This window comes from Pristiophorus japonicus, chromosome 14 (assembly GCF_044704955.1).
Source record: "Pristiophorus japonicus isolate sPriJap1 chromosome 14, sPriJap1.hap1, whole genome shotgun sequence".
NCBI classification, from domain to species: domain Eukaryota; kingdom Metazoa; phylum Chordata; class Chondrichthyes; family Pristiophoridae; genus Pristiophorus; species Pristiophorus japonicus.
In genome coordinates, this window is record NC_091990.1 from 97522554 (window position 1) to 97545456 (window position 22903).

General features: G+C 45.8%; 1 protein-coding gene across 1 annotated transcript in view; it reads right to left on the reverse strand.

Annotated features, from left to right (window-relative positions):
* The window catches only part of cracr2b (calcium release activated channel regulator 2B), a 207416-nt gene that overhangs the window by 134794 nt on the left and 49719 nt on the right, over positions 1–22903 (reverse strand). Inside the window, exons 3-6 of the mRNA XM_070898566.1 lie at positions 21935–22106; positions 17146–17292; positions 15979–16069; positions 8547–8642 (exon numbers count right to left, since the gene is read on the reverse strand). Of these exons, the coding sequence (XP_070754667.1) occupies positions 8547–8642; positions 15979–16069; positions 17146–17292; positions 21935–22106 (506 nt within the window). The remainder of the gene's footprint in view (positions 1–8546; positions 8643–15978; positions 16070–17145; positions 17293–21934; positions 22107–22903) is intronic.

The window sequence follows — 22903 nt, forward strand, 5'->3', positions numbered from 1 at the left end:
AATTTTTAAAATGTTTTGTGAAGTTATTTTTTAAGGAGTATATATAAGATGGGCGATGAAGCAAAATAGCCACTCACGTGTGTGTGAAAATAATTCAGGGATTCTATTATGGATGGTTTTGTGGTGACTGGTTTTAGGCAATGAAATTTATTTACAGATTTAATAAAATTTTGTTTATGCAATGGTTTTAGCCTTGGACAAAAATGGTACAAGTGATTGGCTAAAAGCAATTATACCCGACTGGATTCTCCACTACTGTCCTCAATTAAGTTAAGAGGCAGTTGTCTCCTGTGTATAACAAAAGGGCACAGGTTATTGTACATCTGCAAACCCAGTGACAACGATTCCAGTTTTGGAATAACCTCAAAACCTAGGGTTTAGACAAACATTTGGCTGCAGTTTCAGAAATCAAAGACTCTTGGAATGCATTGCAAACTCGAAAATGTAATAATATAGTTTGCGTTCAATTAGTAAAACACACTGGGGGAGAATTTGGGCATTTTTGGGGCACTACGAGTACCATTAGGGTTCCAAAATAGCATCCACAGTGCACAGTTCTGTCGCGAAGCACGGCAGATGCTATTTGGACTGGGGTTGGTGTGCATGCAGTGAACGTCTGCTAGAAGTATGCAGGGCAGGCAGATCACGACATGTTGATTTGACGCAAGCGCTACCATTTTGGAGCTCCACACTCCAGCCAACGCTTTTCCTTAACCTCACACAGCTGAACACACGTTAAGCAGCATGAATGACCCCTTTTAAATAGCGCTGGTGAGTGATCATCGACTACTTACAGGTTAGTTGCTGGTTATTTCTTGTAGCTGTTGCTATAATTCTACATGTTTTAGATGCCTTCCATAGTTGTTTCAAGTTTCAAAAGTCTATAGGGAATGGTGTCGCAGATGCTGAAGTACTGTTTGCTGGCTTCAAGGCTTCTACACAAACCAATTGCTCCCTGACATGGGTTACTCGTAAGCCTTCATCTTGGAATTGAGCCTGACTGGGAGAATGAGCAGAGGCCACGCAGAGCAGGACAAGTTGCTAGAAGAGGGAGGAGGGGGAAGAGGAGGACAAGAGGAGATGGAGGAAAAGTAATGGAGGCTGCAACCTAGACAGCCCCTTTCTGTCCGGGCTGTACATGAAGAATAATTCAAGTGCGATACTAGTCATCATCATCATAGGCAGTCCCTCAGAATAGAGGAAGACTTGCTTCCACTCTTAACAGGAGTTCTTAGGTGGCTGAACAGTCCAATATGAGAACCACAGTCTCTGTCACAGGTGGGACAGATAGTCGTTGAGGGAAGGGGTGGGTGGGACGAGTAACCTTAACCCCAATACCCCATTCACCAACAGTCCAACATTCCTTACCTTCCCTCTGTCAGTGACCAACATATTGTCCTCTTGGCCACAAGGCAAGAATAAAAGCCAGCACAAAATACATCTTCCAAACCAAATTTATAAATTAAATCATGCCATGTTGCATACAAAATAAACAAATCTCCCTCGTACATTCCCTTAGTTCCTGTCTGCCTTTGCCTGTTCCTACAAAGTGCACCCCAGTAGCGGCTGCATGGCTGATGCATAATGCCAACTGATGCTAGATCAATTGTTAATTTTAAATCTGAGATGGATAGATTTTTGTTAACCAAAGGTATAAGGGATACGAGCCAAAGGCAGGTATATGGAGTTAGGTCGCAGATCAGCCATGATCTCATTGAATGACAGAACAGGCTCGAGGGGATGAATGGCCTACTCCTGTTCCTATGTTCCTAAGGCTGATGACTTTTAGTGGAGGAGACTGCACATGGCCTTGGAGTTTGACATCGAGCAGCCCTGGGTTTAGAAAGCCTGGCTTCAGACAGCACCATCTTGGCATGGGCAGCAGCAGTCTGGACTGGCTGGCTGACTGAAAGGCATAGCAAGGGCACTGGCCGACTGCCCAGGGTGGCACTTCAGCAATCCTAGTAATCTGATGGAGGACAGATTGCTGGACTGCTGTGGCACATGGTTGTGTCTATGATTGTGTTTATAGAGTTGGCCACCAAATTCTTGCTGGAAAGGATGGGCTCCAAGCTCTGTGGAAAACCCCGTGCCAAGTGGGTGCCAGACTCCTCCATGCTCTTTGACATTGAATGCAAGCTATCTGGCAGGCTTACCAGTGCTCCAAGCATTTTGTTGTGTTCACCCATCAGTCTTCTTCTGTAGCCTGGCCCATCAATGTCCGCATCAGAGTCCTGTGCAGCAAAACCCGTGTGCGACCTCATCCTCAGGAGATCTGGCATCTGCGCTATCCTTCCCTCCTGCCCTGGCTACATTGCACTTGTGCCTGGTCCCTCACCATGTGACAATCCTGCTTCTCTCCTATCCTCGAAGATACACACAATGTCAGTATCTAAGCTGCTGGCTGCGAGTGTGAGATCACGTGAAACTGTGTCTTCATTTTTACTCTCTTCTTGGTCTTCCTCCACTGCCTGTGTATCTGAAAGAGTAGGACAAGGGCAATGTTGTGGTGAGAGGAGAGGGGAAAGTAAGAATTGCATGGTTACGCCAACTGCAGCTTGTAAGTCAGAAGAGATTGTGGGATGAGGGCGAAGTGAGATGGGAGAAAGAGGATTAGGTATGCGGATACCATCATCTTCAATGGATTCAGCTCTGCCGCTGAACACCGCCTCAGAAATGGCCCTTCCCATTATTGCCTGTACTGTCTCCTCCATGGAGGTTAGAACATGCAGGTATGCCTCTCTCCCTCCGGTTAGTTCCTGCTGCCTTCGGTTATGAGCCTCCTCATCCTGCAAAAGAGAGGGCCGTGTAGTCAGTGAGTGTCGTGCAATATGTTTGGATGATGTGGCTGTCATGGTTGAAAAGCTGGCAGTGTGTGCAAGCTGTGAGGTGCGGGTATGAGGCTTGCAATGTGCTAAGTGTGTGAGGGTGAGGTGAAGCTATGAATATTAGATATGATTCAAGATTGTTGGTAAGAGGTCATCTAAAACTTGGCAGCACGTGTCCCAACTTGCACCAAGTCACGATCACCTATCACCCCTGTGCTCGCTGACCTACACTGGCTCCTGGTTAAGCAATGCCTCGATTTCAAAATTTTCATCTTGGTTTACATATCCCTCCATGGCCTCGCCCCTCCTATATCTAATCTCTTTCAGCCCCACAACCGCATGAGATGTCTGCGCTCCTCAAATTCTGCCCTCTTGAGCATCCCTGATTATAACTGCTCAACCATCGGTGGCCGTGCCTTCAGCTGCATAAGCCCCAAGCTCTGGAACTCTCTGCCAGATGCTAGTTAAAACCTACCTCTTTCATCAATCTGTCATAATTTCTTCTCATGTGGCTCGGTGTCAAATTTATTTGTTTTGTATTATAACACTGCTGTGAAGCGCCTTGGGATGTTTTACTACGTTAAAGGCACTATATAAATACAAGTTGTTGTTGTTGTATTTGACTGATGGGGTGTGGTGAATTAAGCAGTGGCTGAGGCTAGTAGTGTAGTTGGTAAGATTTAGCATTTGAAGATGCATTCACTGACCTTGGCCACTCGTGTCATACTTCTTGTGGCACTGCATCCAGGTCCTTGGGGCTAAACTCCTGCCATTGACCTCGCAGCTATCTGTTCCCACTGCCTTCTCATTGTGTCTGGAGGGCCTCTTGCCGTCCTGCGGTTACAGGACATCCCTCCTCCTTTCCACCTCCTCCACCCAGACCTCTGGTGCATCATCAGAAAACCTTGATGCACGCTCTCTTCCATGCTCAGCCATTGTTGTTTGTTGCACAGCACTATTCCAAGGGATCTCTGCATCTCCAGCAGCCACAATGCACCTTCCCTTTAAGAGGCACAGGCTGGCTTTAAGCAGTGCAGGCTGCTTGCTAGCAAGTAATGATATTGTGCCCCTTGCTGATATGAGCAGCTAATGAACAGCGTGTTTAGCACTGGCCACAAGCAGCAATCATTATAATGAGCAGGCAGTACGAAGTTAGTGTTCTGCCAGCTTTATGTTGAACAAGCGCAGGGTAATCGCACATCGCAATCCCTGTGCCCGTTTGAGAGCTATCCAATTTAGCCCCCACTTCGTCTTCTGTAACTAGCACTCAGGTCAGTAACTTGCCACTCATGTCAATATCTGACTAATGGGAGAGTCTGTAAAATAACACAAGGAAAGCAAAATCCAGATGGAAGAAGAATGCACGTACACGCCAGGTTTTCTCTCAATTGTTTCATGTTTTACACCACTCAACATTCCAGCTCTATTATCCCTCAGACCATTACAGATACAATAACACAGTCCCAAGTAAACACCTTCACAGACTTTAATTAAAAAGTAGTTAGGCACCATTCCTTGCACAGCAAATATTTGCTAAGTGCAGCTTCAGTTTTTGATTTCTAAGCATTTGTTTCCATGGAGATCCCCACCCCCCCCCACCTCCTTCACCCTATCGCTCGCGTCCTTAAAAATGAGGCCATTTCATTCATTTGAAGATTTTACCTGATTGGTTCTTCAGTCACAGAGACTGCAGTACCACTCCTGACTCTTTCACAGTATCATCATACTGTGAAGTCTCTGCACTCTCAATTGTCTAGACAGGTAATCAAGGGAGAAGACCTTCTCGATCTCATACAGTCTAAATTAGCTGTTAGGAACATTATTCTTGTTTCTCCCTCAAACTTTACTCCTTCCTATCTGGAATGTGTTGGATTTGTTCTGGTGTATGATTCCATAGGCGTCAGTTGCCCCCGGTACCTTGCACAAGTGGCCATTCTGCCAAGTCTGAGCCTAAACCCTGGTATTGCCAACCTATGTGACCGAGGTAGGATGGCAAACAAGGTCAATCCTGCTTCATCCTAAAAGTACTCACTGGACTGTGACAAGAGCAGGAACCCTGACTGAATTTCTCCTCTCTTGCTCAGGAGCACAGGGGCTCCTGTAATAATGTAGCTGGGATCAGTTCATCCAACAACAACAACTTGCATTTTTATAGCACCGTTAACATAGTAAAACAGCCTCAGGCACTTCACAGGAGTGATTAACAAAATTTGGCACTGAGCCACATAAGAAGATATTACGACAGGAAGCTTGGTCACAGAGGTAGGTTTTAAGGAGGGTCTTGAAGCAGGAGAGAGGGGCAGAGAGGTTTAGGGAGGGAATTCCCTGCATGTAACACAAGAAGTGAACTCAAGACTATGGGATTCTATAGAACCAGTTGGATACTAATAACTGTATTTAACAACTGAATCATCCGAAGCTTGAGTAATTTTTATATCAAGTGATCAATTCCTCAGATCCCAATTAATCAGCGAGGAAAAATACTACCAGTTACTAACAATTGTTTAAGACTGAAGTGTGTTTCTTTTATAAAAGGTCCAATTTGCTGTCAATTAGTGCAATTCATTCACTATTGTATAAGTAAACACTAGTGCTCCAAACACAAAGGGGTTGAATTCCGGTCCCGCCGTTTTTGAGGCGGTGACACCGGCTGAGTGCTGATTTTAACACCAGGCGGTAGGGTGCTGCCTCAAACTGAAAAAGTCAGTTTTCCTGCTCAAAGATGAGAGAGCAGCGCTAAAAGTGGCGTTGCACACTCATCCTTGGTGCCAACGGAGCGGCATCTCAGGAGGCCGACTGAATTTCCTGAATGTAGGCTGCCGCCATGCGAGATGACAAAAAGAGTTTCCGACAATTTCCCTCACCCACACTTCCCCACTGGTCCCATTAATACATAGATGCTAAAACAAACAAACATAACCACTTGATCCCTGGACGCTACCATCCCGGGATCCCCAGTGTCCCACCAGCTTTTCCAAGCTATATGAATGCTTGCCGTTAAGTCCACTGCACTTACCTAATTTCGCAGCTGCGGCAGCAAGGGGGCAGTGCACGCTCGATGACATCATCACGTGGGTGGCGACAGAGCGCACAGCGGTACATTTTGGCGACGCCCACACCAGCCAACTAAATTTAACGTGAGCCGAGGAAGCCGGTCATCACTGACAGTAAGGACTTAGCCGCTCATTATCCGCCCCTCTCCAGCGGTAACAGGTGGCATTGCCAACCGAATTTCAACCTCAAACAATTTTATTTGTTTGCATGCATCACTATCTCCCCAGTCCTGAATGCCAATCGATAGTTTGCTTGTGAAAACACTCAGTACCATCCAAGTATAACAGTATCCATTCTGTATTGAATTACTACATTACTGGTGTCTCAATATAGGCAACTGTGACTGAGAAGGATGACAATCTGCAACAACGCTATAAAAGATACTAGCAACGACATGCCTGCCACTGAGGTGACAGGGCAGGTCTCTGCAGGAATAGATATGTTTTTACATTGCTTTTGTTATTAATGGAACAGAACTGTAATATGGAAAGGATTTGTTTCAATCAGATTCTCAAAACTGCTGATAAGAGCAGCTTTTGAAACACAGCCCTTTATCACAGCAGGAAGTGCCGTGAGTGCATAGATCAGAGGATTGTTTACATCAGCGGATGGTTTAGCGGGGCAATACATAAGCAACACTCTGGTGTGAAAAGGGTTTGGTAAACTATTTCAAACAAATGAGTAGTTGTAAAACATGAGGTAAAGATTGCATTTGGCTGGAAGGGAATCATGAACCATAGGCAGTCCCTCGGAATCGAGAAAGACTTGCTTCCACTCCTGTAGTGAGTTCTTTGGTGGCTGAACAGTCCAATAGGAGAGCCACATTATCTGTGGGACAGATAGTCATTGAGGGAAGGGGTGGGTGGGACTGGTTTGCCGCCCGCTCCTTCCATGGCAGCACTTGACCTCTTCACGCTCTAGGCATTGAGATTCGAAGAGCTCAACGCCCTCCCAGATGTACTTTCTCCACCTAGGATGGTCTTCGGCCAGGGACTCCCAGGTATCAGTGGTGATGTCGCACTTTACCAGGGAGGTTTTAAAGTTGTCCTTGTAACATTTCCGCTCCCACCTTTGGCTCATTTGCCATGAAGGAGCTCCGCATAGAGCATTTGCTTAGGGAGTCTCGTGTCTGGCATGAGAACCATGTAGCCTGCCCAGCGAAGCTGATAGAGTACGGTCAGTGCTTCAATGCTGGGGATGTTAGTCTGGACGAGGACACTAATGTTGGTGCGCCTGTCCTCCCAGGGGATTTGCAGGATCTTGTGTAGACATCGTTGGTGATATATCTCCATATGGTATAAGACAGATGCCATGATTTACTTTAAGGAAGGAAAGAATGAAAGAATGCTGCATTGAAAACCCTGGGAGGCTTGGAGAAGCCACCTTCATGATTTCTCATTAAATCTGTGCACAGTAAGTTTTGGACTAACGTGCTCAGTTCTTGCAGTTAGGGTGGTTTACATTAATGTTTTATTAGTTAGGGTGGCTAAGAGTAATGCTTTCAACTCTGTTAATTCAAATCAGTACACATTAGGAATGGATTTTCGAGATGTTTGTGACCAGGATTTTGCTGCGATTTGATCCTCTGTCAAAAACCTGGTTGCAAAGCCAGGGCAAGATCCTCGGCTCCTTGTTTGCGGCGGCGATGGGACGTACCACCGGGGAGAGCTGCACCGAACATGTAACGATGGGGATTGCGATACCGTCCGAGTTTCAGCAGTCTCCCGACCCGTACGCCGCGCCCAGAACAGCGACAGGTAAAACCTGTCGGTGCAGCCCTGCCAGCAGCAGTAAGTTAGAAAACCTGCAAAAAAGGCAAGTTAAAGCTTTAATGTTTTTATTTTTTGCAGCGATTAGTTAGTTAAGGGTCTTGGTAAATGTTTTGGTTGTTTTAATTTTTTTCCCCCCTCCCAAGGCCTCTCTCGAGGCGCAAATGACCCCGCACCAAGGTTGGCGAAACTCGCATTTTGCGCCGCAAATAATCGTGGAACCTCCCTTCCCTGGTGCAGATCCCAAAGGCCAAAAGTTCGGCCTAAAATCATCAGTGCAGCGAAAATGGTAATTTTCACGTATCGCGACCGTTTTCACCCAAAAAAGTCAAAACTTGAATATCCAGCCCCTTGTCTTTGTGTAATAAAATAATGAAGGCACTACATACATACACACCCACCAACTGGGTAATCTTGTTTGACTTAAACAGAGTAGCCCTCCTGCATTCTCCTTCTGAGCCTCGCAAAAGCTTGCCATCCCAGCTGTTTGACTGTCTGCCTGTGATTTGGTCTCTTTTTGAATCTCCCAGAGTGCCCAGCCAGAATGAAATGCCCGCCGCATCACACTGACCGAGCTATTGGGAACAGAGACTCCAACAAAGTGGGTGTGGGGTGTACACTGAAATATGCTAACAGATTACTCATTGTTTACAGTCTTTGGGGAACAATTTCAACATTTAGCCCATTAACATTGCAACCACCTTTCATCTCGATACATTATTTTGAAAAATACACGTGAATACACTTTGTTTTAAAATACAACATCTTGAATGGAACCTTTTTTTTTGCCCACAAAATGATTTCTGGGAAAATGGTCAAAGAAATCCCAAAGTGAGAAACAGGCTAATTAATACGTTGAAAGGACTTGTGAACCTTCACATAAGCCACATCATACCTTCTTCTGCCGTAGAACGATATTTTCCATGTCCTGCTCTTTACTTTGCAGTTCCCTCTGCAGCTGATGGTTTCGGTCACTGTGCTTCCACATATCCTGCACAAACAGACGGCAAGAGCAAGTCAATTCAAGTGCTGCAGTATAGACCCGAGCCTTTCTTCAGCATCATTCAGCAGAACTAAGCTGGTTATAATACACCCTGCCTCCCCTTCGCCTCTGCCTTTGGTAGACCTTCTGTACTATATTTCATTTGGCCTCAGTTCCTGCCCAGCTTGGCGTCAAGATAGCCATTCCCTCTCTTTCTTTTATTCACCAGCAAACGGGTTCAGACTTGGTTCAGTGGTAGCATTCCTGCCTTTGAATCAGAAGGTTGTGGGTTCAATCTCTTCTCTAGAGACTTGGCCATGTAATCTAGGCTGATACTGCATTGTATGAAGCAACGTCTTTCATTAAACCAAGGTTCTGGCTGCTGTCAGTGGGTGGAAATATTCCATGGTACTATTTGAAGAAGAGTTTTCCCCAGTGACCTGATCAACATTTATCCTTCAGCTAACATAATTAGAACAGATATCGAGCCATTTCAAAGAATTGGATTTATATAGCACCTTTCACAACCTCAGGATGTCCCAAAATGCTTCACATCCAATGAAGTATTTTTGAAGTGTAGTCACTGTTGTAATGTAGGAAACGCAGCAACCAATTTGTGCACAGCAAGCTCCTACATGTTGCAATGAGAAAAATTAACAGATTATCTGCTTTAGTGATGTTGGTTGAGGGATAAATATTGGTCAGGATACCAGGGAGAACTCCTCTGCTCTTTTTTGAACAGTGGCATGGAATAATTTATGTCGACATGAAAGGCCAGACGGGGCCTCGGTTTAACATCTCATCCAAAAGACGGCACCTTTGACAGTGCAGCACCCACTCAGTACTGCACTGGAGTGTCAGCCTAGATTTTTTTGCTCAAGTCTCACTTCAGAGATTTGAAGTAACAAGCCTTTTGACTCATTCTTTCTTCATATCCGTTCCCCCTCAAAAAGGTTTTGTTTGCTTTCAAAATTCAGAGGCTTGTTTTAAATAAAAATTAGAATGAGAAAAATACTGGTCCAACAGCTTTGCTCTCCATCGGTCTCCCCTTCTCTCATAGAAGTGTTAACAATTGGGAACTCGGTCTCTCAGCTACAAAAAGGTAAAGCTAATTCCTTATACCTGTGAAGAAAACAAGTGGAGGCAACTGTTATATATGTGGACTTGTATTTACTCTGTACAGCCACCAGAAGGCTCATTCCCCGGAGTCCCAAGGGATACCATAATCCCTTGGGAGCACAGGTATTTAAGAAGGCTTCACAGGTTGGAGAGGCACTCTGGGGACCTGCAATAAAAGACTACGGTCACACTTTACTTTGAACTCAGTGTTCAGTCTGACTCTTTCTCCATACACAACTACAGGCGACGAGATACAGATAGCGAACCCAAAGATGCAGAGAACAGTGGGCATCCTGGAGAAATTCTCGGAGGGAGATGATTGGGAAACTTTTGTGGAGCGACTCGACCAATATTTCGTGGCCAACGAGCTAAATGGGGAAGAGAACGCTGCCAAACATAGAGCGATCCTCCTCACTGTCTGTGGGGCACCAACGTATGGCCTCATTAAGAATCTGCTCACTCCAGCGAAACCCAAGGAGAAATCATACGACGATTTGTGCACACTGGTCCAAAAGCATTTGAACCCGAAGGAAAGCGTTCTGATGGCAAGATACCAGTTCTACACCTACAAAAGATCTGAAGGTCAGGAAGTGGCGAGAGTTATGTCGCCGAGCTGAGACGCCTTGCAGGACATTGCGAATTTGAAGGATATTTGGAGCATATGCTCAGAGACTTTTTCGTACTTGGCATTGGCCACGAAACCATACTTCGCAAGCTTCTGACTGTAGAGACCCCAACCTTGAGTAAGGCCACAGCGATAGCCCAGGCATTCATTGCCACCAGTGACAATACTAAGCAAATCTCTCAGCACACAAGCGCCGCTACAAGTACTGTGAACAAAGTGATGTTGTTTTCAAATCATAACGTACAGGGAAGGTCACACATACCTGCAGCTACACATCCGCAGATGTCTCAGAGTCCACCATCAAGGGTGGTGAATGCAAGGCTGTTAACAGCTTGTTGACGCTGCGGGGTGATCATCGTTTCCATTCATACCGATTCAAAGGATACGTTTGCAAGGGCTGTGGAACAATGGGACACCTCCAATGATTGTGCAGGCGAGCTGCTAAGCCTGTTAAATCTGCAAACCACCACATTGCAGAGGAGGAAAAATCCACAAAGGATCACTATGAACCAGAGCCTCAGATAGAGGAGGCAGAGGTACATGGGGTGCACACATTCACCACGAATTGTCCCCGATAATGCTGAATGTTGAACGAAGTGGACTCCCGGTGTCAATGGAGCTGGACACGGGCATGAGCCAGCCCATCATGGGCAAAAATACTTTCGAAAGGTTGTGGTGCAGTTCGCATGAGACTAAGAACTTACACTAAAGAACTGATTCCTGTAATCGGCAATGCTACCGTAAAGGTCTCCTACGATGGAGCGGTACACAAGCTACCACTCTGGGTGGTACCGGGCGATTATCCCACGCTGCTCTGCAGGAGCTGGCTGGGAATGACATGCTGGAACTGGGACGATGTCCGAGCGCTATCGCCCGCTGATGACACTTCGTGTGCCCAGGTCTTAAACAAATTTCCTTCGCTGTTCGAACCAGGCATCGGGAAATTCCAAGGAGCAAAAGTGCAGATCTACCTAATACCGGGGACTCGACCCATCCATTACAAGGCGAGAGCAGTACCGTATATGATGAGAGAAAGGGTAGCGGTCGAGCTAGACCGGCTGCAACGAGAGGGCATCATTTCACCGATCGAGTTCAGCGAGTGGGTCACTCCTAAAGGGAGACGGCACCATCAGAATCTGTGGCGATTACAAAGTAACTATCAATCGTTTCTCCCAGCAGGACCAACACCCACTACCAAAAGCCAATGACCTCTTTGCAACGCTGGTGGGAGGAAAGACGTTCACGAAGCTGGATCTGACCTCAGCCTACATGACACAGGAACTAGAGGAATCATCGAAGGCCCTCACCTGCATCAACACGCACAAAGGTCTTTTTGTTTATAACAGATGCCCATTTGGAATCCGATCAGCGGCGGCGATATTCCAGAGAAACATGGAAAGTTTACTGAAGTCGGTCCCGCACACCGTGGTCTTCCAGGACGACATCTTGGTCACATGTCGGAACACAGTCGAGCACCTGCAAAACCTGGAAGAGGTTCTTAGTTGGCTCAACTGCATGGGGCTCAGGTTAAAATGCTCGAAGTGCGTTTTCCTGGTGCCTGAGGTGGAGTTCCTGGGAAAGAGGATTGCGGCGGATGGCATCAGGCCCACCAACGCGAAGACAGAGGCAATCGAGAACGCACCGAGGCCACAGAACGTGACGGAGCTGCGGTCGTTTCTGGGACTCTTGAACTACTTTGGTAACTTCTTACTGGGTCTCAGCACCCTGCTACAACCACTACATGTCTTACTACGAAAAGGGGACGAATGGGTTTGGGGCAAAAGCCAAGAAAATGCCTTTGTAAAAGCAAGAAGATTGTTATGCTCAAACAAATTGCTTGTGTTGCATGATCCATGAAAGCGTTTGGTACTAGCATGTGATGCATCGTCAGGAGGCGTCGGGTGTGTATTGCAACAAGCTAATGATTTCGGGAAACTGCAACCGGTTGCTTATGCATCCAAGAGTCTGTCTAAGGCTGAGAGAGCCTACAGCATGATTGAAAAAGAAGCGTTAGTGTGTGTCTATGGGGTAAATAAAATGCATTAATACCTGTTTGGGCTAAAATTCGAATTGGAAATTGACCATAAGCCACTTATATCCCTGTTTTCCGAGAGTAAAGGAATAAATACCAACGCATCGGCCCGCATCCAGAGATGGGGGCTCACGTTGTCCACATACAACTACGTCATCCGCCACAGGCCAGGCACAGAAAACTGCGCCGATGCTCTCAATAGGCTGCCATTGCCCACCACGGGGGTGGAAATGGCGCAGCCCGCAGATCTAGCTATGGTTATAGAAGCATTTGAGAGTGAGCAATCACACGTCACTGCCTGGCAGATCAAAAGGGGTCCTGGCTTATCCAGGTTATTATCTCTTGTCAAAAGCTGTGTGCTTCACGGGAGCTGGTCCAGTGTCCCAGTGGAAATGCAGGAAGAGATAAAGCTGTTCCAGCAACGCAAAGATGAAACGTCTATACAGCCAGACTGCCTTCTGTGGGGCAATCGAGTAGTGGTCCCCAAGAAGGGCAGAGACACCCAGGCATCATAATGATGAAAGCGATAGCCATATCCCACGTGTGGTGGCGGCCCAGTATCGATGCGGACTTAGAGTCCTGCATTCACAGATGTTATACATGCTCGCAGTTAAGCAATGTACCCGGGGAGGCGCCGCTAAGTTTATGGTCTTGGCCCTCCAACCCGTGGTCTAGGGTACACGTCGACTATGCAGGCCCATTCTTGGGTAAAATATTCCTTGTGATTGTAGATGCGTACTCCAAGTGGATTGAATGGGAGATAATGTCGGCTAGCACGTCCGCTGCCACCACTGAAAGCCTGTGGGCCATATTTGCCACACACGGCTTACCCGATGTCCTGGTGAGCGACAATGGGCCATGTTTTACCAGTGCTGAGTTCAAAGAATTCATGACCCGTAATGGGATCAAACATGTCACATCTGCCCCGTTTAAACCAGCATCCAATGGTCAGGCAGAGAGAGCAGTGCAAACCATCAAGCAAGGCTTGAAGAAGGTAACTGAAGGCTCACTGCAGACTCGCCTATCCCGAGTGCTGCTTAGCTACCGCATGAGACCCCACTCACTCACTGGAATCCCACCTGCTGAACTGCTCATGAAAAGAGCACTTAAGACAAGGCTCTCATTAGTTCACCCTGATCTACATGAACAGGTAGAGAGCAGGCGGCTTCAAAGTGCATACCATGATATCGCAAATGTGTCACGGGAGATTGAAATCAATGATCCTGTATTTGTAGTAATTTATGGACAAGGTCCCAAGGGGCTTCCCGGCACTGTCGCGGCCAAAGAGGGTAGCAGGGTGTTTCGGGTCAAACTTTCAAATGGACTCATTAACCGGAAACACTTGGACCAAATCAAACTCAGATTCACGGACTACCCTGAGCAACCCAACTTGTACCCTACCTTTTTTGATCCCCCAACACACACACACACACACACAATAGTGGCAATCGACACCATGGTTGACCACGAAGCAGAACCTGTCATCCACAACAGCCCTGCTGGGCCCAACATATCAGGCAGCCCAGCAAGGCCAGCTGCACAGCAGCCCAGCGAGGGCCCAACAAATGATTCAACACGAGACGATCAACGAGGGCAAGAAGGGCTCCAGATCAACTCACATTGTAAATAGTTACACTATTGACTTTGGGGGGGAATGTTGTTATATATGTGGACTTGTATTTACTCTGTACAGCCACCAGAGGGCTCATTCCCCAGAGTCCCAAGGGGATCCCATAATCCCTTGGGAGCACAGGTATTTAAGGAGGCTTCACAGGTTGGAGAGGCTCTCTGGAGACTTGCAATAAAAAACTAAGGTTACACTTTACTTTGAGCTCAGTGTTCAGTCTGACTCTTTCTCCAAAAGCAACAGCAACTTGCATTTATACAGCGCCTTTAATATAGTAAGACATCCTGAGGCTGGCCAATAGGTTGGCTTCAAATTTCAACATGTGTTTTTTAAGTTAATCAGTATGAAGTCTCCCTCTCCCCTTCCCTTCCCTTTCCTACATTCCTCTGACTGCGATCTCTGACTCCTTCAGCATAAAACACTTTCTATAGTTTATAGAACATAAAACAAAAGCTACAATGGACGTGTAATCAGAACACTGCCATTCTTTACCTGTTCTCTCTCACACAGCCTCTCTCATTTAAAAAAAGTTCACTAAATTTTTCCTCAAAGCTTTTGAAATGTATCCTTTCATTTTTCAAAATTATTTGAAGAAAAGCTACTGAGTAGAAAGTGTTAGAAGCTAAAGAAAAATATTCCATCAGTACAGTTGACTGAATACTACTGATGGAACCCAGGACATTAAATATGCTGCACACGCTCAGACTGCACAGTCCACATTCACTTTGCAAAGTCACAGCTCTGGGCAAAAATATCAAGTCCAAGCTCAAGGTTTTGGATGAGACTGAAGCCTTCAAGTAAAATCGTTAATGAAGGATTAAAAGGCAAAAAGACAATTCAGCAGGTAAATGTAATCATATTATTATGAAAGACATGGGGTTGAAATTTGGTTTCTTACGCCACCCGTTATCACTGGAGAGGGGCAGCTAACAGATGGCGAAATACTTACCGTCGGCACAGACCGGATTCCTGGCCTCCCACTAAATTTATTTGGGCAGTGGGGGCGGCGGCAAGACGTATCGCTGCGCGCTGGGCTGCCACCTAGGTGGTGACGTCATCGAGCATGCAGTGCCCCCTTGCTGTCGCGATAGTTAGTGAGTGCGGTGGCCTTACCGGCAGGCGTCCATACAGCCCGTGAAAGGTGGTGGGACATCGTGGATCATGGGACGGTAGCATCCAGGGATCTAGATAAGTGATTATGTTTACTTTTTTTTTGCATTTAGGTATTAATGGAACCAGTGGGGAAAGTGTGGGTGAGGGAAAGTGTTGGAAACTTTCTTTTTCTTTTTTTTTTTAAAAACTTGCATGCCAGCAGCCTACCGTCGGGAAATTCAGTCGGCCTCCTGAGCTGCCACTCCATTGGCTCCCGAGGATGAGTGTGCAATGCCACTTTTAGCACTGCTCTCTCACCTTTGGGCAGTAAAACTAAACTTTGCAGTTTAAGCGGCACCTACCGCCTGGCGTTAAAATCAGCCAGTGTCACCGCCTCAAAAACAGCGGGACCGAATTTCCACCCCATAATTTAGTGATTTGTTTAATTTTCTTAAACCCTTATTTTGGACTTTTTAGTGACAAAATAGCAGACAAAAAATACTAAGTATTGAGTGATTTATGTGAACCCAGTAGCCAGTTGAAATAATCATAGGGTGTTATACTTCACTATAAAATAGCAGCTATTTTGAGTCACACAGCATTGTAACATCGGACATACCCTTCTCAGCGGCATCTAAATGAGCAACAGGTAGGTGTGAGGTTTGAAGGAAATATGCATCTTACATGGAAAATTGAACATATATTGGATAGGTTTATTGATAATGGATGAACTGAAACATAAATTCATACTCAGAGTTATGAGGAAATAAACTTTATTGAACACAGTTTAACAGAAATGGAGGATGCTTGAAGCAATGACTGTGTCCCATAAATAAAAGCAAAGAGTTACCTGACTCAACAGCTTTTCTTTCTCTCTCTTAATCTGTTGTTCCATCTCCTCATACAGGCAACGTATCTCTCGGTCATGGTCATACTCCTTCCTGCATGTAAGGCAAAGGAATGTGCTCCAGACAAGAAAGCAAAAACTCTGCTCCACATTTATACACTATTTGCTGCAACAGATGTGTACTGAACAAAATGATTCATCTTGGGATAACATTCTCTGATTTTTGCCACTGAAACAATTGGTAATGAACAAAGAAAACATCAATTCATTCAATAAAAGGAAAGCAAAAGGGTCAAGTATAAATAAAGTTAGTAAAAAGCCTAAAATGCCTCGAGTTTCTGACACCTGTGCACAATATTTTGCTTCCCTTCTTGCTATTTTCTCTCCTCCTCTTGTGAATTTAATGACCCAAGTACCCATACTTCATTCTTGCTATTGAGGGAGCGCAGCGAAGGTTCACCAGACTGATTCCCGGGATGGCAGGACTGACATATGAAGACTGGATTGACTGGGCTTATATTCACTGGAATTTAGAAGAATGAGAGGGGATCTCATAGAAACATAAAATTCTGACGGGGTTGGACAGGTTAGATGCAGGAAGAATGTTCCCGATGTTGGGGAAGTCAGAACCAGAGGTCACAATCTAAGGATAAGGGATAAGCCATCTAGGACCGAGATGAGGAGAAACTTTTTCATCCAGAGAATTGTGAACCTATGGAATTCTCTACCACAGAAAGTTGTTGAGTCCAGTTCGTTGGATATATTCAAAAGGAAGTTAGATGTGGCCCTTACGGCTAAAGGGATCTGGGGGTATCGAGAGAAGGCAGGAGTGGGGTACTGAAGTTGCATGATCAGTCATGATCATATTGAATGGTGGTGCAGGCTCAAAAGGGCCAAATGGCCTGCTCCTGCACCTATTTTCTATGTTTCTATAAGTAAGCTCACACAATGAGTGTTGGCCGAATATTCAATATGGGGGTAGAAGGCATTATAGCCTAGCCCAATTCTGTTTTCACCTGGCATCTGTAAATCAATACTTTCCAATGGGGATTGCTGGATAATGGTCAGGAACCAAGTTGGAGAGGAGAGAATAAAACAAGAATTTCATTTCCACAACTTTTGAATGTAAGGCACAACAGTACCCACTTACTAAAAATTACAATGGGTTACCGTTTCAATGCCTGTTCCATGGTTTCCTTGTCATGATGCACCTCCTGGATGTGTGTTGAAATTTTAGATATAAACTGTTCAAAGTTAGCCAGCAACTCAGGCTTGTCCCTCCTTAGCCTGGCCCATAATTCCCTCACCTCACTTTGACTGAAAGGAGAGAAAAGATTGATTTTAAAGAAACAGCGCACACTTAAAGTGGACACCAGATTGGCCATTTATATTATAGCATTAGAGTAGTGAAATTAAAGAATTGTCAGTCTTAGAATATATATGACAAAACCTAAAATTTATATCAGGTACAGTAGTGATGGTCACTCTAGTAAGTGGTTTGACCACCTTATGTTCAAGGGTGGGATGTACTGCCCAATATTAACCTATATGGTAGGGTTACCCAGAGATGTAACAACAACATCCTGCCCTCGCCCTGAACTTGCATCTTTCCATTTTCTCTCTGATCTCCCCTCATGATCTCGGTGCTCATCATGCCCATGAGACCTACTTCCTGCTCCTTTGACCCTATTCCCACTAAACTGCTGACCACCCAACTTCCTTTTCTGGCTCCCATGTTAGCTGACATTGTTAACGGTTCTCTCTCCTCAGGTACTGTCCCCTTTGCCTTCAAATCTGCTCTCATCACCCCTCTCTTCATAATCGTTATCATAGGCAGTCCCTCGGAATCAAGGAAGACTTGCTTCCACTCCTTAGGTATCTGAACAGTCCAATACGAGAACCACAGTCCCTGTCACACGTGGGACAGATAGTCATTGAGGGAAAGTGGGTGGGGGGTGGGACTGGTTTGCCGCAGGCTCTTTCCGCTGCCTGCGCTTGATTTCTGCATGCTCTCGGCAATGAGACTCGAGGTGCTCAGCATCCTCCTGGATGCACTTCCTCCACTTAGGGCAGTCTTTGGCCAGGGATTCCCAGGTGTCAGTGGGTATGTTGCACTTTATCGGGGAGGCTTTGAGGGTGTCCTTGTAACGTTTCCTCTGCCTACCTTTGGCTCGTTTAACCTTAAAGGAGTTCCGAGTAGAGCGCTTGCTTTGGGAGTCTCGTGTCTGGCATGCGAACAATGTGGCTTGCCCAGCGGAGCTGATCGAGTGCGGTCAGTGCTTCAACGCTGGGGATGTTGGCCTGGTCGAGGACGCTAATGTTGGTGTGTCTGTCCTCCCAAGGGATTTGCAAGATCTTGCGGAGACATCATTGGTGGTATTTCTCCTTGACCCCTCTATCCTAGCAAACTACCACCCCATCACCAATCTCCCTTTCCTCTCCAAAGTCCTTGAACATGTTGTCACCTCCTAAATCTGTGTCCATCTTTCCCGGAGCTCCATTTTTGAATCCCTCCAATCTGGTTTCCGCGCCTGCCACATTACCGAAACAGCTATCAAAGTCACAAATGACATCCTTTGTGACTGTAATAAAGATAAACTATCCCTCCTCGTCCTTCTCAACCTGTCTGCAGCACTGACAAAGTTGATCATTCTATCCTCCTCCAACACTTCTCCACCATCGTCCAGCTTGGTAGGACTGCACTTTTATTATCTATCTAATCATAGCCAGAGAATCACCTACAATGGTTTCTGTTCCCACTCCCACATCGTTACCTCTGATGTCCCTCAAGGTTCTATCTTTGGCCCCCTCCTATTTCTCATCTATATGCTGCCCCCCCCTTGGCGATATCATCCGAAAACACAGAGTCAGTTTCCGCATGTAGGCAGATGACACCCAGCTCTACCTCTCCACCACTTCTCTCAACATCTCCATGTTTTCTAAGTTGTCAGACTGCTTGTCCGACATCCAGTATTGGAGGAGCAGAAATGTTCTCCAATTGAATATTGGGAAAATCAATGCCATTGTCTTCGGTCTCCGCCACAAATTCTGTTCCCTAGCCACTTATTCCATCCCTCTCCCTAGCATCTGAATCGGACTATTTGCAATCTTGGTGTCATATTTGACCCTGAAATGAGCTTGTAACCACATATCTGCACCATAACGAAGACCACCCATTTCCACCTTCGTAACATTGCCCATCTCTGCCCATGTGCCTCAGTTCATCGGCTGCTGAAACCCTCATCCATGCTTTTGTTACCTCTAGACTTGACTATTCCAATGCACTCCTAGTTGGCCTCTCACTTTCTACCCTACAGAAACTAGAGGTCTTCCAAAACTCAGCTGTTTTTGCCCTAGTCCCATTCACCCATCCCTCCCTTTCCTCACCAAAGTCCTTGAACATGTTGTCTCATTCACTCATCACCCCGTGCTCGCTGGCCTACATTGGCTACCAGTTAAGCAACATCTCGATTTCAAAATTTTCATCCTTGTTTTCAAATCCCTCCATGGCCTTGCCCCTCCCGATCTCTGTAATCTCCTCCAGCCTCACAACCCACCGCCCCCCCCCCCCACCCCCCAGAGATGTCTGCGCTCCTCTAACTCTGCCCTCTTGAGCATCCCTGATTTTAATTGCTCAATCATTAGTGGCTGTGCCTTCTGCTGCCTAGCCCCAATCCTCTGGAATTCCCTCCCTAAATCTTTCTACCTCTCTTTCCTCCTTTAAGACGCTCATTAAAACCTACCTCTTTGATCTAGCTTTTGGCCATCTGCCGTAGTTTCTCCTTATGTGGCTCGGTATCAAATTTTGTTTCATAACGCTCCTCTAAAGCGCCTTGGGATGTTTTACAAAGTTAAAGGCATTATATAAATACAAGTTGTTGTTGATGATGATGTTATGATCAAGTTAAACCAGAAAAACAGTTGTATTGTACACAGAGGGGCCGCATTTCAGCAGCGCACGATAGCTAGCGCACCAATAATTTTTTCTTTGTACTTACTGCACAGATCCTTGATGCGGTCGGCAGAGCCATTTTCAGGACCTTGACATTTTTTCAGAGTCCCAGAGGAAATATATCATAATGGAGGCGGCCATAGACTCAAAGCCAGGCTGAGTGGCTGAATATAGATCGGACCGGGACTCCGCCGCTGTCAATTAGCAGTGGAGTAGTGGTGATGTCACAGCGCATGTACGTCATCACACTCTCTCCCCTCCGTTAAAGGGGAGAGATTCAGTCATTTTTTAAATCTATGGCCACCAGGGAGGGTTTTGGCCGGGCCAGCGGCCTGGTACCCAAGAGGGGGTGCCAGGCTGGCGGGCGAACCCAGGGGCAGTGTCTTGCCGGGCGATCGGGAAGTCATCCAGCAAAAATTAATAGATGGCGGCCGTGGCAATGGGCCCTCCCCTTTAAGGGCCACCATGCTGCCGGGCCGCACTCAGTGCAGAGAAGGTGCACCGACAGAAAAATCTGTCAGGGGCACCGTGCGGCAGGGGATCGACAGATCGAACTGAATTTAGGTTGTTACGTTTTTATTGTAAATAAAAACAGCTGTGCACTTGCAGCGGTCATCAGCATCGGGCAGGATGGGATCCAGGCTGAAAAATCCCTGACCTGAATTTGGGTCGGGACAGCCAGTTGACCCCAAAGCAGCGGCCATTCGATTTTGACGAATGGATGCCACAAACGGGCATTAACGGATCTCCGAGACCCTGAATTTCGGCCCCACAGTATATTCTGCTTATTCATGTTTACATTGACAGACCTGGACCTGATTTTGCAGAAGCTCAGTAGAAAGCCTTAAATAAATTCCTATAATCAGGTTAGATTTCAGATTGTAGTCTTTCTCTCCCCCAGTCTGCACAAAAAGCCTTCTCTTTGTCTTTCTCTTACACATTCCTGTTCATCAATCTTTCTAACAAAACTGTTACTTGGTGAGGTTTGATCCTGCAGTTTCCCTTTCCTTATCTCCTGGAGGCACCAACTCCTTTTTGGGTACGATTCCACAGGAACATGGTGCCCTCTGGTATCTCTTTGTACACGTAGTCAGAGTCGAGGAATGTCAGCACGATTGTCCGACAGCGAGAGTAATCACAACCGATCCCAATTTGGTCCTCACCCAACACCCATACACAAGTCACACCAGGGATCACTGGGTAGCAACGAGGAATAGGAAGCCTGGTTGATTCTCCTGGTATGATGAGGTGAAATGTACCACTTGCAATTCTCCCACTAAAAGCAGCCCTACTCCCTGCCTGAACAAAGGGGTGGGGGAAGAAATGGGAGAAATGTATATAACTTAACCCAATCAAAGCTCAATAAGAGCCTCGACCCTGCCCAATACAAAATCATTTTCCACACTGCTGCAGTTAATTGTTCCACTCTCTGCTTCTAAAGCAGCTACATTGTGAGGCAGGACCTCCGAGCTTCCCTCTATACTAGTCGTCAAAACACACTCAGAGAACAGACTTTGCTGCAGAGAAGTTAAAGGAACATGCTTTTCTTGAAAATAAGCTTGGTAACTCGTTTGGTTTTCGACAACAAACATTTTCAACACAAGGACTTCACTGCACTGCACACTTGTTCTTCAGCATAACATATCTGTAGTACTAGAAATGCAACGGGTATTAAAGAGATCCAAACAATAAGCTAACTACTTTTTTTCATAAAAGCACAAACCTGGCATTCTTCATGAACACCATGAAAGGTCAAAAAGGTCCATTCCTTATCCTATAGAGAAGCTATGGAACGTCAACTTACTGAATCACCTTCACTTAACTGAAAACACAATTTTCTTTGAACATCTATACCAAGTACATTCTATCAACTACTGTTAATCAAGTTCTAATATTTCCAATTGTTTTCCCTTACTCTCTAACTGAGCTCATTAAGAGTTTGATTCTCAATGTTATGAGATGAAGGACATAAAATGAACTGTAGACCCAGAATTGTAAGATACTTACTCCTCAAAGATCTGTGAAGCACCGTGCTGCTGCATCATAACACAAAATCGCTTCTCTTCCTCATCGTCTACGATATCCAAATCATCAGACCATCCTGATTCAAACGTTTCCTCGTGCTTGGAGCTTTCTAGCCTCTCCGTTGCTGACAATACCTCGCAGCCTATGAATTGCCCTGTATATTCAAGAGACAATCTTACAAGCTACTTGTCAATGAATCAAAAAAAAACCATTAACCTTGGACAAGACAAGTCTCTTCGACTCTCATTGCTCAGATTTAAACAAGTAGTGGAATGGCATGTATAGTAACTGGTGTACTAAAGAGAAAGAATGAGCAGCAAGACTCAAGTTACAAGTATAGAAGTAGGAGGGTAGTCAAGCAGTGCTCCAGGGTGATGAGCCAACGTGGTAGGTTGCAGATTCCACAAAAAGCTGCCAATCTCAGCTATCCCGTGGTTGGAGGCTCTCGGTGATGTCTACGTGCTTTACTGCAGGAAATCATGGAGATAATAAAATAAATAAATGGGAAGGCAGTCACCTTAAGCCACTCTCCTGCATCCCCTGGTAGGCGATTACAGAGAAATCAGAGTAGGAACCCCTCAAAAGCAAGTTACTGCCACACCATTTGAAGTATGAACTGGTCATGGAGAAATCAAAGCGGGAGCATTTTAAGATTACTGAGGTTCTCGAGAAGATTGGAGGTGGGGGGTGGGTGGAAATTCTAAACACCTGAAAAAGAGCTTATATTTAGCTACTTCTAGTAATATTCAGTAACATGTAACTGGGGCTAAGTAGCAAAAGTGGGCAGTGATCTTTAAAATTCAATGCTCTGATCCCATTCAAGCAATTGTTCCAGTCCTGTTACTCTCTACTAGTTTTGTTCTCTAACTAGCGGATGTGCAAAATAGAAAGATAATGGCCTGGAAATTGATCTCCTTACTGACACTCCGTAGCGCCATGAAATGGCGATAA